Source organism: Lepidochelys kempii, chromosome 1, assembly GCF_965140285.1.
Source record: "Lepidochelys kempii isolate rLepKem1 chromosome 1, rLepKem1.hap1, whole genome shotgun sequence".
Taxonomy (NCBI): domain Eukaryota; kingdom Metazoa; phylum Chordata; order Testudines; family Cheloniidae; genus Lepidochelys; species Lepidochelys kempii.
In genome coordinates, this window is record NC_136380.1 from 333108536 (window position 1) to 333126763 (window position 18228).

At 42.1% G+C, this 18228-nt stretch overlaps 1 protein-coding gene across 3 annotated transcripts in view; it reads right to left on the minus strand.

The window, feature by feature from the left end:
- CACNA2D1 (calcium voltage-gated channel auxiliary subunit alpha2delta 1) overlaps positions 1 to 18228 on the minus strand; it is a 683749-nt gene that overhangs the window by 558599 nt on the left and 106922 nt on the right. For all 3 annotated transcript variants that reach the window (XM_073328631.2, XM_073328632.2, XM_073328633.2), the window contains exon 3: positions 17680 to 17796. In XM_073328631.2, coding sequence (XP_073184732.1) covers positions 17680 to 17796 — 117 coding nt within the window. The remainder of the gene's footprint in view (positions 1 to 17679; positions 17797 to 18228) is intronic.

Consider the following 18228-nt stretch of genomic DNA (forward strand, 5'->3'; position numbering starts at 1 on the left):
TACATACCATCAAGACGATGAGTCATGATTGTCTGTGTAGATGAGAGGGAAATGGCCCCCTTTTCACCTGTCAGCGGGGATATAAAATCCACAGCAAACGATAGGAAAAACAACAGGGAAAGACTACAATCATGGATTTTCACTGCAAGCCCTTATGGTTTACTTTCCTGAACCTCTAATGCTTTGCAAGGTGTGTGAATTTTTTGAGTCATCACTTTCAGGCATGCTGTGCTACTTTACACTATGCTGCACCCGTACAACCTGCATCCAACTTAATAAAATAAGACTCAAGACAAGGCAAGTGAAAACAAATTCAAACAACTGATATGTGAACAAGTTGACAAATGCTTGACTACATAAGTGTCACATCTCACTAGCTGTCATTCCAAAACACATCTGCTTCAGCCACGGCTAGTGACTTTCAAGAATAGGCTACATTTGCATCTGAAGATTTAAGTGAAGTTCATACATGCTAACTGACACAGTATTACAACTTAAAGAGCAAAACCGTGCTTGTCTCACCACCCAGGATCTTCTTCCTAGTTTTATAATCTGTCAGTGCAAGCCATTATTTTTAGAGAAGTGCAACATTGCTCTCTGACATATGGGCTATGCTTTATATAGTATCCGAGCCAGTTATTATTACTATTTATTATTTGTATTACCATAGTTCCTAGCAGCCCTAGTCAGGGACCACAAGCCCATTGTGCTAGATGCTGCACAGTTGGCAAGTCTCTTGTCAAGAATGACAACATTAAGCACCCAATGATAAAGTCTGCAAATTTTGCACACACACCCCCAGTGAATTGCTCATTAAAGGATTTTACTGCACTGCTGGAGAAAGGCAATTAATACACAGAAATTAGAACACTAAGAGTCCCAATACTATAGCACATGGTGGAAAAATTGGCTGAAGAATCAAGACACACATTGCTGCATAAAGATATACACTAGGCATGATCTTGCAATACTCACACAGATAAAATCACCCTTTAACTTTATGTTCGTAAAATACATTTTAAACATTTGTGTACTAAATTTGTCAAGGTCTAGGAATTTCCAGCTATCTTTTCATAACCCAAGATTTAAGAGCAACATTTAAAACTTATTTTTTTATAAAAGTTCAGTCTAGTATAAAAATAAAAAGGAGTTTCCTAGCCCCCCTATTTCAGAAAGAAGTTTGATATGTTAAAGAGGATGACATATAACAGATAATATTTGTAGATGTGTGTGCGCGCACATATATAATACACACATGTATGTACAAATGCAACAAAACATATTTGCTTTGGGTACCAATAATTTGTTCCATGTATCTTCCACTTCTTCCTCCATTTACAGCATTTTCCCCTCTTAACTGTGTCTCTGAACTGAGAAGCATGAAATTGCTGTTGTCTTACAATCCAGCAGATAAAGTCCACTGCTAGCTACCCTTACGATGGACAATCTACTTAAGTGACAATAAAACACTAGCAAAGTATGGGGAAGGTTCCCTTGTGAGCTGTTTTCTGAAAGGAAAAGTACATCCTGCCTTGACTGCTGTCAGCCCTTCAAGCTGTCCTCCCTACCAACGTTTCTCCAGTGTGAGCTCTTCCAGTGATGCTGGGTGATGTGTCAATTAAAAAAAAAGAAAAAAGTGGGAAACAGATGAAATTCTTAGAGCTAAACTTAAAACAGAGACTTCATCCAGACAATCATGCTGCTGCTGCTGCTTTACCTACTGATACAGCTTCTGAAACTGACAGGGCTGAATGGTGCGTAGTATCAGCAAAGGACAAGACGAAGAAAGACTACAATTCACTGAAAAGAAACCTGATCTTGATGAATGCCATGGAATCACAGCAATTCTTAACAAGCCCTACTTTAACTGGCTTAAAGGCCAGGCATGGGATCAATGAAATAACTGCCAAGCTGATAAATACCTCTGCTCCCTTCCATAAAACTGACTTGCTTGCATTCAGCAAAGATTACCCAAACTGGTACAGGTAGGTGCACCAGCTGACACAAACAAAGCCTCAACAAAGATTCAGCACAAAGGAATGGAGAAGATAGGATTGTTGCCTGCCCTTCTTTGTGAGATACTACTGAGTTTTAGGGCTTGTCTACACAGAAAGTTATTGTGCGGCAAGCCAGGGCATGAATCTTACTTGCCATGCACTAGCTGGCCATGTGGACCCTGCTACTGTGCACTAAAAGTTCTGTAGTGCACTGTTGATGTACAACAGCAGCATGTCAAAATACACGATGGAATTTCAGTGCACAGTAGCAGGGTCCACATATTTGGTATATGGACTTGCAGCTTCTGTGCCTACTGCTGTTTCCAACAATTCCAGCTCAAGGTGGGAGGGAAGGATTGTAATTACCTTCTGTTCCTCTTCTCTCAGAAATCCCTTCATCTGCTCCTCTCTTCAAAGGAGTGAAACCACCAAACTCTGCCTCTTCTGCATCCGTCTCATCACCAGTTTTATTTTGGGAGTGAAAATTTTGGACAAGTCTACCTGGGTTGAAGTTTCTCTCTCTAGATCAAGTCTGAGCTCAGGGTCTCCTGTATCACGACTAGCACCATTACACAATTGGGTTGGCATCTATTTAATGACATTTTAAAAATAAAATAAAGAATACTTTTACTGGAACTGAAATAGGAAGTTTATCAATGAGATTACATAGTGCAGTCTATTAGAACTGCTGAAATTAAGTTTTATGTTAGTTTGAAATAGGCTAAGCAAAGCTTACACACACACACACTCGCATACACACTCAAAGTGGAGGCTTACATGGCCCGTATTCTGTACCAGTACATAAGGACAGGCGCTGTGAAACTTCTCCAGGCACATGCTAGGGTTAAGCAACCTAGCAGTGCTAAAACTGGAAGCATTTCATTGGAGAGCTGAAATACCTGGGATGTTACAGCTCAGAACTAAGGTGCATTGGCATAGCTGCTTGGGGCATGTGCCCTGTACTTGCCTACACCACTCCAGTGCTTGGCAAGTACAAGAGACAGAAAGAGAGATCATCAGTGTAAGCCAGACAAAAAACTATTTCCCAACACTACCTCTCCCTTTTTTCTTAACATTACAATGGACATTTGATCCTTTGACTGTATGTTCAAAGGCTGAAATTTGTTCAGTTTTGGATCAATCCATTCACCTTTCATAAACCGTGCTCCTCCTGTGATTACATCATCTATATATCATTTATGCCAGGGGTTAGCAACCTGCGAGCTGATTTTTAGTGGCACTCTGCTGCCAACTGGGATCCCGGCCGCCGGCCCCGCTCAGCCCGCTGCCGGCCTGGATGGACGAACCCCATCTGAGCGGGGCCAGCAGCCGGAACCCCAGCTGGCAGGAGCTGGCGGACAAAACCCCAGACCGGCAGCAGGCTGAGCTGCTCAGTCCGCTGCCGGTCTGGGGCTCCATCTGCCACCCCGCTGCCAGTCTGGGGTTCCGTCCGCTGGCCCCTGTAAATGTAAAATGTATTACTGGCACGCAAACCCTTAAAATTACAGTAAATAAATGAAGACTTGGCACACCACTTCTCAAAGGTTGCCGACCCATGAATTATGCCGTTCCCGTGCCTGAGTTTAGTTAATCACATCACTACATTGCTGCTCACAAATATCATGTCATGAAACACCAGGTCCACAAGGACTCTCTCCCCCAGAAAGCCTCTTGTTTTTTCCTTAGGAGGTAGTTGAGAAATTATATGGCAACTGAATGCACAGATCAGAAAGTCAGTTCCCTGAACCCTCTCAGTTTTCATTCAAAACACTGAATGAGCCCAGAATTTCTGCTGAAAGCAGTGGTTGGACCTAATGAGTTAATTAATCAGGGGGAGGGACCAGTTATGCCAACTGCAGTTATGCTGGTGATAGGGCTGTAAGAAGCCCCTGCTGCAGGGGTAAAACGCCACCTGGCTTTCCTATCTAACTGGGTCTTGATGAGCTGACATCAGCTACCGTTACAAGAGCTACCATCAGCATGGGCACCCAGTGACAGTGCAGCATTTCAGCACTTTGCCAGTCACTGTGAGCATCACTGGCTGATCTGACAGACGTTCTGGCATCTGTGAGACAGGCTGATAATCTTTTCTTGTCTTTGGGAGGCATCTGTTAGCACCACCCAGCCTGTTATTGCTCTACCCGTTATTTTTGCACAGACTCCTTTGAACACTGGACTGGTAACAGCCTAGAGAGTAGCTGGTCATTTTTTTGTTTTTGTTTTACTTAATACGGTAGGTTATGGCATGTTAATGTGATATTCTGCAGTCCTTTCTCATGCAGAATTCTGATAGACTTCAATGCCCAAATAGCAGCCAACATCCCTTCCTTTTATCTATACCAGGCAAGATGACTGAGCCTGTTTATTTTGCATACCAACTGCCCCACAGTCCTCCTTGCCTTTGCCATATCAGCACTAGACTACTGTAATATATGTTACCTGGTGCTAGATGATGAGACTATCTAGATAAGCTATTACCAGCAGGACAGTGGGGTGGGAGGAGGTATTTTTTCATATTCTCTGTGTATAAATAAAGCCTGCTGCAGTTTCCACGGCATGCATCCGATGAAGTGAGCTGTAGCTCACGAAAGCTCATGCTCAAATAAATTGGTTAGTCTCTAAGGTGCCACAAGTACTCCTTTTCTATCTAGAAACTGAAGCTAGTGTAGAAACCATGTATTAAGCAGAGTGTTATACTAGGAATGCATTGCAATAGTGATTGGTTGATTGCAGGGTGGAGTTCAAGGTGCTGGCTTTAATCTATGAAGCCAAAACACACTGGGACTTGGGTTATCTGATAAATCACCACCTTCCCCATTCAATCATACAGCCGTTGCAATCAGCAGAGGCATTAGAAATGGAATGTGATGGCCAGCTGGCCATGTTCCATGAAGAGACGCCAGAATTCGCTTGTATCCTTGGTTCACCAAAGCTTGCATTTGTTAATTTTCCAGACATATTGTAAAGCTCATGTTGTATTATTATTATGATTAGGCATGGAGGGTGAGAGAATTTAGGATAGTAAGATGTCAGTACGAAAGATTAATCCAGTTGTCACATGTAAGCAACAGTCTGCAACAGCACTCCGATAACTGCATTGGTTGTTGGGGCACCATCACTGATGAGCAATCAATCAACTGTCTCCACCCCTGATGGTTGTGTGTCAGTGCTTGAGTCTCCGCGAAGTCCATTCCTGTCCACTCTTTTATGTTGTCCATCCATCTCTTCTTCTGTCTACCCCCTCTTCTCTTCCCCTGTACTGTCCCTTGGAGGATGATCTTGGATAGGCCAAATGATCTTGTTACATGGCGGTACCACTTCAGCTTGTGCTTCTTCACGGTTGTCAGGAGGTCTTCATATGACCCAGCATGTTGGGTGATGATGTTGTGAACCTCTTCATTAATAACGTGGTCGAAGTAGGAGATGCCCAGGATTTTACAAAAGTATCTAATCTCTACTACCTGTATTTTCCATTCAAGTTCTGCTGTAACGGTCCATGTCTCGTACGCATACAGAAAAATGGAGATGACCAGTATGTGCAGCAGTTTCAGTTTGGATTCCAGAGAGATGTTCTTGTTCCTCCAAATTGGCTTTCGCTTTGCCACTGTTGCTGTTGTTTGTGCAGTTCTTGCCAAAATTTCTGCCTTTGATCCTTCATCAGTGATGATTGCCACCAAATACTTGAACTGTTTCACTGTCTCCAGCTCTTGTGGGCATCCTAAAAAAAGTTCATTCTGGTTTTAGAGATATACCAGGTTGCAGAAATATTCCATCCTGCGCTGAGAATGGGGAATATCACTAGAAGAGGTAGCAGCTCCAAAATCTAAGTGATCTTTTCAAGTACTCCAAGTATATATTGTATGAAGTTGTGGATAGTCCAGAATACATAACATTGTGGTTTATTTTATTTATGATTCTTGTGCAGCAATAGCACCCAGAGCAATATCTTTCAGTATAAACCCACTTTCACACAATAGAATACGAGAGATGAAAGATGGCTGGACAATTAAGGCAGACGGCTAGAAATGGAGGTTATTTACCAGTAACTGGAAGTTCTTTGAGATGTGTGACCAGCTGTGTCCATTAGCTCACCATGCTCAGTAGTTCTCCTCACGCTCCAGACTGATGACATAACAAGACAGTGAGGGTTGATGCCTCTCCAGTTCCTCTTCTTACTATAAATCCAGTAGTAAGTGGAAGCAGAGTGATGGAGGATGGGTAGAGGCCTACAGATAGGGACCACATATCTCAAAGAACTTCCAGGTATAGATAAATAACCTCCCTTTTGTCTTCAAATGCTGGTCCCTGTTTGTATTCCACATGTGGGTGATTGACAAGCAAGATTCAGACTGGAGACGGGAGTGAGGATTCCAGCAGGAAAGATGCTTGAAGTACTTCAGTTCCCACTGCTCCATCCAGGGCAGAGGCCTGAACTAGTGATTAATGTTTTGTGAATGTGTCAATGGAATTCCAGGTAGCCACTCTGCATGCATGCAGTATCGGTACTTCCTGCAGCATGCCCTTACCCCATCAGGCGAAGGGATATGTCCAAACTGGTAACATGTGATGATGCACTGAGAAATCCATTTAGAGATTCTTTGAGAGGATATAGCCAGTCTTTGTGACCCTTCCGCTATGGCAAGAAATGGCCTAGGTGATTGTTCTGGTAGGTTTGGTCCTCTGCAGGTAGAATGCTAAGGCACATCTTACACCGAGGGAATGAACTCTCTTCTCCTTAGCAGAGGCGTGGGGTTTTGGGAAGAAAAACATGTAAGTGGATCGTTTAGTTGACATGGGATTCAGAAATAACCTCAAATGGAATTTTGGATGTAGGCAAAGGGAGACTTTTTCTTTGTAAAAAAAATATTTGGGGGGTCTGCCATGATGGGTGGGTCTGCTCTCAACCAGAAGGAAAACACAACTCTTGAACCCTGAGACTCTAGGAACAGTCCCGGACAATATGGGGAAAAGAACTAGCTATACTATACTATAAAACTCTAACTATACTAATATAAAAACTGTAGAACTATTTACACAATTTATTTACAGACTATCAAGGAGAAATTCTGGAGAAATCTGTGGGCACAGGGATTCTGACTCAGGACATGTGGCAGCAACAAGGAACTGGAGAGGTGTCGGCCTCTACTGCCTCTTCTTCCCTCAGTCTGGAGCACAAAGAGAACCACTGCACATGTGCTGGCCAACAGACACTGCTTGTTAGAATTTCCAGATTCAGGCATATGGAATACACATAGGGACCAGCATTTGGAGGAGCAGTCAGGGTGTATGAGCTAGAAATGCCAGATACAGATTGGGGTACTATTCCTGGCTCTGTCACAAAGGCTATGACCAGAAGCAAGTAACAACAACAATAATACTAACCTACTGCCCCCCCCTCCCCCGAAGCTATGTTAATTGCAAAGCACTTTGAGATCCTTAGCCTGAAGGAGATCTTGAAGGAGATACCATAGCCATTACAGGCCACCTTCTCCATAATTCAGCTATTAACAACCTAGAGAAAGGCAAACAGCTACAACATATTTTGTTTTTTAAACATGTTTTTGCTAAAATTCGTTCTGTAAGTAACAGCAATAAAACACTACTATCTACAGTATAGGGCTCCAAGAATAAATTTAACAGTAGCCTCAGTCTCAGAGGATTAAGCTAGGTCAGGCATTGCTTTCATTTTAATTATGTTAACACTGAAAAACAGAAAATTGCCACAGCGGGGGCATGGCATGCTGGGGGGCTTGTAGAGTATGTGTAGAGTCTCCAGTCATGGGACAGCTGGATTACAGTTCCAGAGCTACCAATCTATAAAGGAAGAGACTGTAGCTGTGGTCAGATGGGGTTTCCTCTGCATTGCCAGGAGATTGAAAATGTTTTGATAAGATGAGGCCCAGACCTCAAGAAAGATACCACAGTATTTTACAGCAAACGCCGCAGTTATAGCCACGGTAAGGGATAGTGTTTAGAGCTACTCCTGTAGAGTGGTGCAGTGCCTTTTTTAACAAAGTATAAACTTGCATTATCAATAGTTAAAATTTTCAAAAGCTCTTAAGTGGCGTAGGAACCTTTTTTCACTAACTAATTATTTAATAAAGGCCTCATTGTGCTAGGTCCTGAACAGCTATAGTTCCTGACCCGAAGAGCTCACAAACTAAGATCATAAGAAAGACAAAGAGTGAGAGAACTGGAGGATTATCATCCCTATTTTACAACAGGGAACTAAAACAGAGATACTAAGCGTCACACAGAAAATCTCTGGCAGGGCCAGGAATTGAACCCATATCATCTGGCTGTCTATCCAGTGCCTTAATCTTCCTGTAACACCGGAGGTATTGTGTCTGGAGGTAGCAATAGCTCTTGCGGTGCTCATCAGCATGGCAACCATGTAGTGTGGTTAGCAAACGGGAAAAGAGACCAGAAAAATACATGTTTAGGTACCAAAAATAATATTTTGGACACTTGAACAGTTCTTTTAAAAAATGAACAGTCCTAGCTAACTGAGACACGGAATTATTTTTTATTGAAGCAAACCTGTTGTAGGCTGTATAGAATACAGAGGAGAAAATGGAGAGAAAAATAAAAGATATTCAGATAGCTGTACTTATATTTTTTTCTCTTCTTGATATGCATATTTAACTCTCACAGATGACAATGGAATAGTTCTTAGCAACTAAATTCAGATTTTCAACAGTCCAGCTGGTTTATGCAAAGAGGAAATTAAAGGAGAAGCTGTGAAAGTACAAACATTCCCATTTTTGTCTTCACCCAAAACAGCAATAAATAAGTAAGCTGCCATACCAAATCTGCAGCCAAAGCAAATATTCCAGTAGCACTATACATTTGTGTAGTGTCTCTGACTCATGGATCTCAAAGTCCATGGATCTTACCACAATTTCTTACTTAAACTTCACAACATACTAGTGAGGTATTGTTAGAACCCATTTTACAAATGGGCAAAGAGAGGTTATACAATCTGCCCAAAGTTGCATTGTGGTCTAGTAACTAAGAACCCAGGTATTTTGGCTTCCATTGCAAGAGTGAATATTCCCTGAAATCATTCTAAGCCACCTGTGGGCAGGACTTAAAAAAATTATAGAAAAAAGAGAAAAAGTAAGCAAAAATCGATAGTAACAAGTGAAAATGTAGCAGAAATATAAAGCCCTCTCAGTGTTTGATGTCTTGTACTTCTTATGGAATTTCTGTGTATTTTTATCTGTGAACATAAATGATCAAGATGCGCCCATGGAGAGTGGGCAGCAAATGGGACAGGAGGTTATTTATAAATGTACACCCTGCCACAGATGGTTTTTAAAGGGTCAGCTCCACTTTTTAGACTAGTACAGAAGGAAGTTTCATCACGTATGTAATCTGAGCTATTAAGCCAAAAGAAAGAAATACCCTAAGCATCCAGTCAAGTGGAGACACTTAACTTCCCTGCCAAGAGCAACCAGTTTGTGAAAGTGAGACTGTATTAAAAATACAGGTAAAGATAGAGATACTTGGTTATTGCATGCCATTCTTTCAAAGAAGTATCGATCCAACCTCCATATAATTGTGTGAAATCTAGGGTTGCCAACCTTCTGACTAGAGAAAGACAAACACCCTTGCCACGTCCCTGCCCGAGGCCCCATCCCCCGCTCACTCCATCCCCCCCTTCCCTGCCTCGCTCACTCTCCCCTTGCTCCTTTTCACTAGGCTGGGTCAGGCGGTTGGGGTGCAGGAGGGGAGTCTGGACTTGGGGATGGGGCCGAGGGTTTCAGAGTGTGGGAGGGGGCTCCCACACTGGGGCTGGGGCAAGGGATTGGGGTGTGGGAGAGGGTGATGGCTCCAGCTAGGGGGGTGTGCTCCAGGGTGGGGCCAGAAATTAGGGGTCCAGAGTTTCGGAGAGGACTCCGGGCTGGGACACGGGGTTGGGATGTGGAAGGGGGTGAGGGCTCTGGCTGGGGGGCGGACTCTGGTGTGAAGCCGAGGATGGGGGTTCGTAGTGCGGGAGGGGGCTCAGGGCTGGGGCAGGCAGTTGGGGTGCGGGAGGGGATGCGGGATGCAGGCTCCGGGAGAAATTTGGGTTCAAAAGGGGGTGAGGAATGCGGGCTTTGGGTGGCATTTATCTCAGGCGGCTCCCAGAAGCGGACAGCATGTCCATCTCCTAGGTGTAGGCATGGCCAGGCGGCTCTTCATGCTGCCCCCGTCCGCACACACCACCCCCGCAGCTCCCATTGGCCGCGGTTCCCATTGGCCACGATTCCTGGCCAATGGAAGCTGCGGAGCCAGTGCTCAGGGCAGCTCTGTGCCTAGGAGCTGAACATGGCAGCCGCTTCCGGGAGCTGCGCAGAGCCAGGGCAGACAAGGAGCCTTAGTTGTGCCACCAGACTTTTAACAGCCTGGTCAGCAGTGCTGAATGGAGCTGCCAGGGTCTCTTTTTGACCAGGCATTCTGGTCAAAAACCAGATACCTGGCAACCCTAGTGCAATCATTGATGCGTGCAGTCTTTGTATACTATCATGTGAGGCCATACACCTGCAGAACTCATTTTCGTTCACGTTGATTAAATTTTCAGATGTAACTTCTCTCATGTACGCACATTATGCCAGATCCAACTTCTGTTGAAGTCACTTGCATTGAGTGATGGGTTAGGCCAACAAGCAATATTACACAAAAATTATGTGCGCGGGAGCTCATATGCACAGAGGCTTTGTTTTGTTCAGCTGAACAATATAGATTGCATTTCAAAATTGTTGGGTAAAAGCCCATCACCTGCCTACATCACACTACTGCCTACACTAAATATACCCTTGTCCTTTGCAGCACATTTCTGAAAAATTCATCAGTGTTGTTGCCAACATGTCTTTTCTTTTAACTGTTAGTGTTACTGGCAATTTTTAAATCAGGATTGGATTATTTAATAAAAGATACACTCAACTTCAAACAGAAATTATTTGGGGTATGTTTTATGGCCTGTGTTACATAGAAGGTCAGATGAGATGATCATAATGGTCTCTTTCTGACCTTGCAATTATTGGCAAAAGATAATATTGCTGCACTCAGAACATAAGGGGAAGCCTTCAATCACGCAAATATTAAGGAGACTGTAATGCCCTTTTTCACACATTTTATTCTGCTACAACAAGGCTTTTAATCGGCTGCATGGTTGAGCAGGTATCCATTCAGAGGTAGTATTAATAAAACCATGCTTAATCTCAGAGGTCCTATCTTCACCGGCAAAAATGTGCATTTTTCAATTGAGCTAAGCTACCTCAATTGAACCACATACACACACACCCTTAACATCTGAGTAGACAGCTTAATACCAGAGCTGAGCAATGAACGGAATTTGTCCCATGGGAAATTCTGATACTTCAACATTCCCAAATCACAACAAAAACGTTGAAATATCAAAAATATTTTGTTGATTTGGAAATGTCAAAGCATTTCATTTTGAGTCAGTTCAACATAAAACTACATCTGCTTACGATGTTCCTGTGCCTCACGGTTGTTGTTCAGGTAACTCATGCCCTCATTCTCCCCTATGGCTCAGCTCCCTGGCTGGAAGACATCTCCCATGATGCACCCGCAGTCAGAGGGGAGACCACATTGCATCATAGGAGACGTCATCCAGCCAGGGAGCCCAGCCAATGGAAGAGAATGTGGGCATCAGGCATCCAAAATACTACTCCAAATCAGGTAACATAGAACTGTAGTTTAATGTTGTGTTGCCTTGAAACAAAGTGGAAAATCAAAAAAATTTCTGCAAAATTGAAGTTTTCCTATCAAAAATTCCAATTTTGCAGAAACTGAATTTTTCATTCAAAATTGTTGTGACAGAAAATTCCAGACAAGCTCTATTTAATATCTTTAATATTAATTTGAGCTAGTCATGTTGTAGCTACCTATTTTAAATGTGTTAAACAGGACCTATATAGGCATTACAGGGAGTTTTGAACTGAGTTAGCTCATTCAAATTAGCTTAACTCATTTGAAGAACACAACTTTTTGCCTACACAGACTTGGCCAGATGGACTCATACATCTTAAATATCTCTCATTTTGAGGAAAATCATTCATTTCAGTTCCAAAAATACTTAAATTCTATACAAGGATGGTACCTATAACTTTTCTTGCAGAAAAATTATTTCCAAAGAAATAAAAAATCATGGTGCCATGGTTACAGACACAGTTATCTAATACTAGAAGAAAAAAACTCTGTGGCATTTCCTGCACAACTCTAATATTTGTATGCCTCTCATTTGGAATTTTGTGACACTTTGTGTCCCATATTTGAGCCTTGGCAGATTGTAGGGGGGTAGACAGGCTTACTTTCTGGGAATAGTAAATATATAAACCTAACTAAGATTAACTAAACGTAATTTCTCTCCTTGCTAGAAAAGCACCTGCTATCTTCATCCATTTTTTCACAATAATCTCTCCATACAAATGTCATACTATTTTCTTAATATATGCAGACCAGAAATAGAATAATGAATCCCCTCTGAGTTATTTCCAATGCTTGATGGAGTGACACTTTCATATATCACGTACAAAACCATCAGATAATGTTGTCCAAAAATCTTCATCATAGAGGTTTAGCACAGAGGTGTATTACACCACTGCAGATTTTGTTACAGAAGGGTGAATTTTCATTTATAGTCATGCTGGCAACCTGGGGGAAACCAGTATATTATTGGGAAAGTCAACACCAATATTGCTTATTATAACCTTGCCCCAACTTTGTTTCTGCTACATGCCTAGGGAACATCATTTACCCAGTGGAGCCCCTTAGCAATGCCAGCGTATGAACAATGAGACGGCTGATGTCATTCACTGGTATCTCCCTTCGGGCATCGCTAAAAGATGTATTGTCCTCTTGAATCATACTCGCTCTCAATTTAACACTTTGATACACTTTAGTCCCATTGGTAGGACTGTGGTGATTAGTAACAGCTATGCCTGACTTCATTTCTGCTCTCAGTCAAAGTTGAAGCTGTAGGTATAAATGTACCTACATTTCAGATCAACTTTGTGCAGCACAGATGATCTGTTTACAAAATCAGTAAAGTATATGGGGAAGCTACTGTATGGCACAGAAATGTGCATGGTAGATGAAGAGGAACTGCTAGTAGAAGGCAACAGATTACGATTCAGAAGATAACAAGGGAGTATCACAACTGTGTAAAAATGACCTGGAGGACGGCATAAACTCAGAAGTCACAGTGTGCACTGATGACAAAAACAGGAAGCTGTGAACAGAAAAATCAATGCAAAATATCTCAACCATTAACGTTTATGGCAAGATGAATGAAGTAGGTAATGTTTAACCTAAGGTAATGGAATGGAAGACTCTAAATCACAGAGACTAATCTCAGACTGATAATTAATAGAGAACACAAGCCAGAAACAAAACTGAAGTTGGTAACAGTATTACCAAACCTCACGTGTCTATTGGGAGTCTTGCACTATTTTGGCATATTTCTGAAAGACTCAGCTCCTGGAGTCTTGTGAATACATGAGAATCTCAGCTTTCATTTTAAAAACATTTCTAGCCCAAGTGGCTGTGGAGAAAATGTGAATGTACCCTAATGGATCAGACCTAGAAAGTAAAACAAAAAAACAACACCCCAATTTTTTTTTAATCTCACGCTTATTAAGCCAGTCGTATGATTTGGGAATACGTTACTCATAATTATTGAATACTTGAGGTTGGCAATAGTGCGGTAATATACGCTAAACTTGTATGCACAACATTTGTTAGTAGTTATAAAAAGAAAATGAAGTCTTTTGCAGACAAATTCCTCCCTAGACTATTCCCATGTAACCCTTCTGAAGTTTCACAGCTGCACCACAGGGGAAATTATGACTTTTGAAGGGTATGTAGGTATTTAATATAATGGCAGACAATATTCTGAAAGGAACTGACTAGGATTTAAATATACAGTTTTCCAGCATGCACAAAAGGGTATATGTACATATATGTATATACACACACACACTTTTATGCCTATATACATATAAAGGCATAAAAAAGTGTGTGTATATACACACATGGCATTAAAAAGTTAAACAAAGATTGGGAGAACGTTTCATAGGAATAGAGGTAAACACTTGAATACTGGGAGTCTGCAGAAGTCCAACGCAATGCTTTGCCAACTGGAGCAGATGAATATGCAATTGTGGTAGGCTGGATGAGGGTTATATATATCCAAAGTATGCTCATCCAAGGAGGGGCTGATGCATCTGTTGTATTTGTTTAATTAATGTTTGTAAATCATAGAAATCCTCAGATGATTAAAAACACCTCATGAAGGCCAGCTAAAAATGGTAATTTCTGAGCTGTTTCAGCACCAAAGAGGGAGCATTAGGACGTAAGCAACTCTGAGCAAAATTCACATCTGTGCAGAAGGTTTAAGTGATGCTTAGGAACTCGGAATATTGGTTGATCATAGGACGACTATGAGCCACCAATGTGATATGGCCATGAAAAAAGCTAATGCAGTCTTGGGATGCATCAGGTGAGGTATTTCCAGTAGAAATAAGGAGTTTAGACTTGAAATTAGAGAAAAGTTTCTAACCATCAGAGGAGTGAAGTTCTGGAACAGCCTTCCAAGGGGAGCAATGGAGGAAAAAGACATATCTGGCTTCAAGACTAAGGGTATGTCTTCACTACCCACTGGATCAGTGAGTAGTGATCGATCTATCGGGGATTGATTTATCATCTAGACGCGATAAATTGATCCCCGAATTGATGCCTATACTTCACCCCGGCAGGAGGAGTAAGCGGAGTTGACGGGGGAGCTGCCACGGTTGACTCGATGCCGTGAGATGGCCAGGAAGTCAAAGTATCTTAGTTCGACTTACAGCTACATGAAGAGCGTAGCTGAAGTTGCGTATCTTAGTTCGAACCCCCCCGCCCAGTGTAGCCCAGGCCTAAGCTTGATAAGTTTATGGAGGGGATGGTATGATGGGATAGCCTAATTTTGGCAATTAATTGATCTTTGACTATTAGCGGTAAATATGCCCATTGGCCTGTGATGGGATGTTAGATGGGGTGGGATCTGAGTTACTACAGAGAATTCTTTCCTGGGTATCTGGCTGGCGAATCTTGTCCACATGCTCAGGGTTTAGCTGATCACCATATTTGGGATCAGGAAGGAATTTTCCTCCAGGGCAGACTGGAAGAGGCCCTGGGGGTTTTTCGCCTTCCTCTGCAGCATGTGGCACGGGTCACTTGCTGGAGGATTCTCTGCTCCTTGAAGTCTTTAAACCACAATTTGAGGACTTCAATAGCTCAGACATAGGTTAGGGGTTTGTTACAAGAGTGGGTGGGTGAGATTCTGTGGCCTGCGTTGTGCTGGAGGTCAGACTAGATTATCATAATGGTCCCTTCTGACCTTAAAGTCTATGATTCTATAATTCTGGCCCTCTACACAGGGTGAATTTCTTTTGATGGATAAAGTGGCAAGGTAAGTACAATGCCAGGAGTCTGAGTCTCCCATGTTTCAACAGGAGTTCTTCATATGCATCAGGAGACTACAGCCACACAGGTATAAATAACAAGCCCTGTAATAGGTGCCTATTGTTAGTGGCATTACCAACCCTAAGCATTGAAAAATCATCAATTAGGCCCCAAACGTTCATGAAAGTGGCTAAAAATGAAGAGGTTTTTAAAAGAATAATTTGGGGGTTCTTCTTATTTGCCTTCTTGGTTTTGAGCCTTTACTGTGCATTCACTTAATTTTTCAAGATTTTCTCAGCAACCATGGGGGCTAGAAACTTACTTTTTTCAGATGAAAACTGAGATTCTCACATATTCTCTTGATTTCAGCAGCTGAGATTTTAAGAAAAACAATAAAACTTGTGGGACTAACAATAAAATTGCAAAAACTGGCAACACTGCCTTATGTGTACATGTGTACTAAGGTGAACACTAAGCCAGCCTCAGAACACCCAGTGACACATTGTAGGTGAACAGCATGACATCCATTTTATACTTGGGTAAGCTAAATCACAGAGAAGTTAAAAGATCATGTATTAAAGATATAGCCCTGCATTAAGAATGGGGAAAGCTAAGAGATCTGGAAGAGTAATCAGGAATTCCTCCTGGCGAAGCACAAAAAGCAATGGCAGATCCACAATCCTTTAAATGGGTACAGCATATGGTGACCCCCTGGTCCAGACTACTATACTGGCAGATGCAAGTGTATGTCTTTCCTCACCACCTGTAAGGAGGCTAGTACTGAAGGCTAATACAGAGCAGTGGTTTCACTCCCCAGCCAGCCACTGGCACTCAAATCAGGTACAACTGGAGTGGGATGAAGGCTGCTTGTGCTCTCTCCCCTCACTCCTAGATGGCCAATCACAATCTGGCTTTAACTGACTTGTCCCAGGCTACACTAAGAGTCAGTGTGAAGATGAGAGAACCCAAGTGACCCATCTCCCAGTCCACTGTTCCATCCTTTAGACCCCACTTCAAGGTATGCCTGTTTCTAGATTTAACACTAGGAAAGGCAAGGGAGTCAACACACTTCGGGCTTGTCTTCACTACTGGGGTATGTCGACCTAAGTTACGCTACTCCAGCCACATGAACAACATAGCTGGATTCAAGATAACCTAGGTTGACTTACCCCGGTGTCTTACCGCACTGCATTGATGGGAGATGCTCTCGGAGAACTGGAATACCGGGGTCAACTGGAGAGCAGCAGCATAAATCTCCCTGGTAGTGAAGACAAGCCCTTGGAGTGCTCCATGCAAATCTGGTCAGCATCTCTTAGGAAGGGCATTGTTGAGATTGAAAATGGCAACAGAAGGCTACTCTGAAATGAATCAGGGTTTTGTGGGTATGAGTTACAAGAAGCAATTAGCCAGACTTGGCCTATTTAGAACACAGAACAGGAAAGGAAAAGGAAAAGATCACTGCCAATGAGCAGTTTGAAATAGCAACTACTTGCAATTCAAAACATAAGGGATCATGGGATTAGAACAGAGGGCTGACTTCTTATAAGAAGTTCAAGGTGAATTTCATTTACACTGAAGGTGGTTGAAATATGGACTAAAATGGCCAGTCAGCAGTAGAATAAACACACTGTGAAGCTTCAGCCAACACATGAACACACTGTTGGCAGAGGAAAATCAGGGGCTACCATCACGGAAGACATGAGAGTTAAAAAGATGAGACGATAAAGGCTAAGTGATTTACTTAGAGATACATCTTATATGACCCAACTTTCATGGGGTGTCTGTCTCAAAACACATCTTCCCAATGGATGATGTACAAATATTATAACAAAATAAGTTACCTTAGAGGATCCAGTATTCAGTCAGTGTTTCAAGATTACTAATGACTGTAGAGTACTATCATCTTCATGTCATGAACAGTCATGTGCACTTAGAGGAATATTTTCCAACCTATTTATCTTTTGATTTGCCATTTGGCCCAGGTCCCTAATGTGTCAATCAATACTATAAACGTCTTCCCTATGCCAACTAACTAATGAGTTGATTTTCTATCATGAAGTCACCAGCCCTCATTCAGCATATGTCAAATCCTGTACATATCAGGCTGACACTGCCCCTACATTTATAAGCAGCAAAAACAACAACAGTAAAAACATGCATCAGTAAAACATGAAGACTCAAAAAGAATGATAAATAAGTAGAAGAGAGAGATCGAATTAGTACTCACCACCAGGGCTTTCGATCTATTACTCAGTAGTTTTTCAATATCTGTGGCCGCCATTTCCACCAATTTACGTGCATTGTTGGCTTCCACTGTATACAGATTGTTGTGTTTCGTATAAATCTGCATGAGAAAAGGAAATCATTCAGAACTAGCACATGGGCCTCTTTATTTACATTGTAATAACAGCACAGTAGCCTAGTGAATTGAATACAGGACTGTGAGACAGGAACTCTTCAGTTATTATCCATTTCTCAAAAACCTACGTTAAGCTGGGCAAGCCACAGCCTCTCTGCTTGAAAATTGTGTCCCCATTGATTTGGGGATTATGAGGGCATAATGTAGGGCTGAATTTATTATCATTACTGTTAATATTAACACTCAGCACTCCTGGGGCTATTATGATAATTATTACTAATTATTTGCATTGCAATAAAGCCTAAAGGATCAAAGATCAGAGCCACACTGTGCTAGTCACTGTGCACACATATAATGAACCGACAGTTCCTACCCCAGGGAGCTTTGGATTTCTAAGTTTCAGTTTCCCTGTCTCTA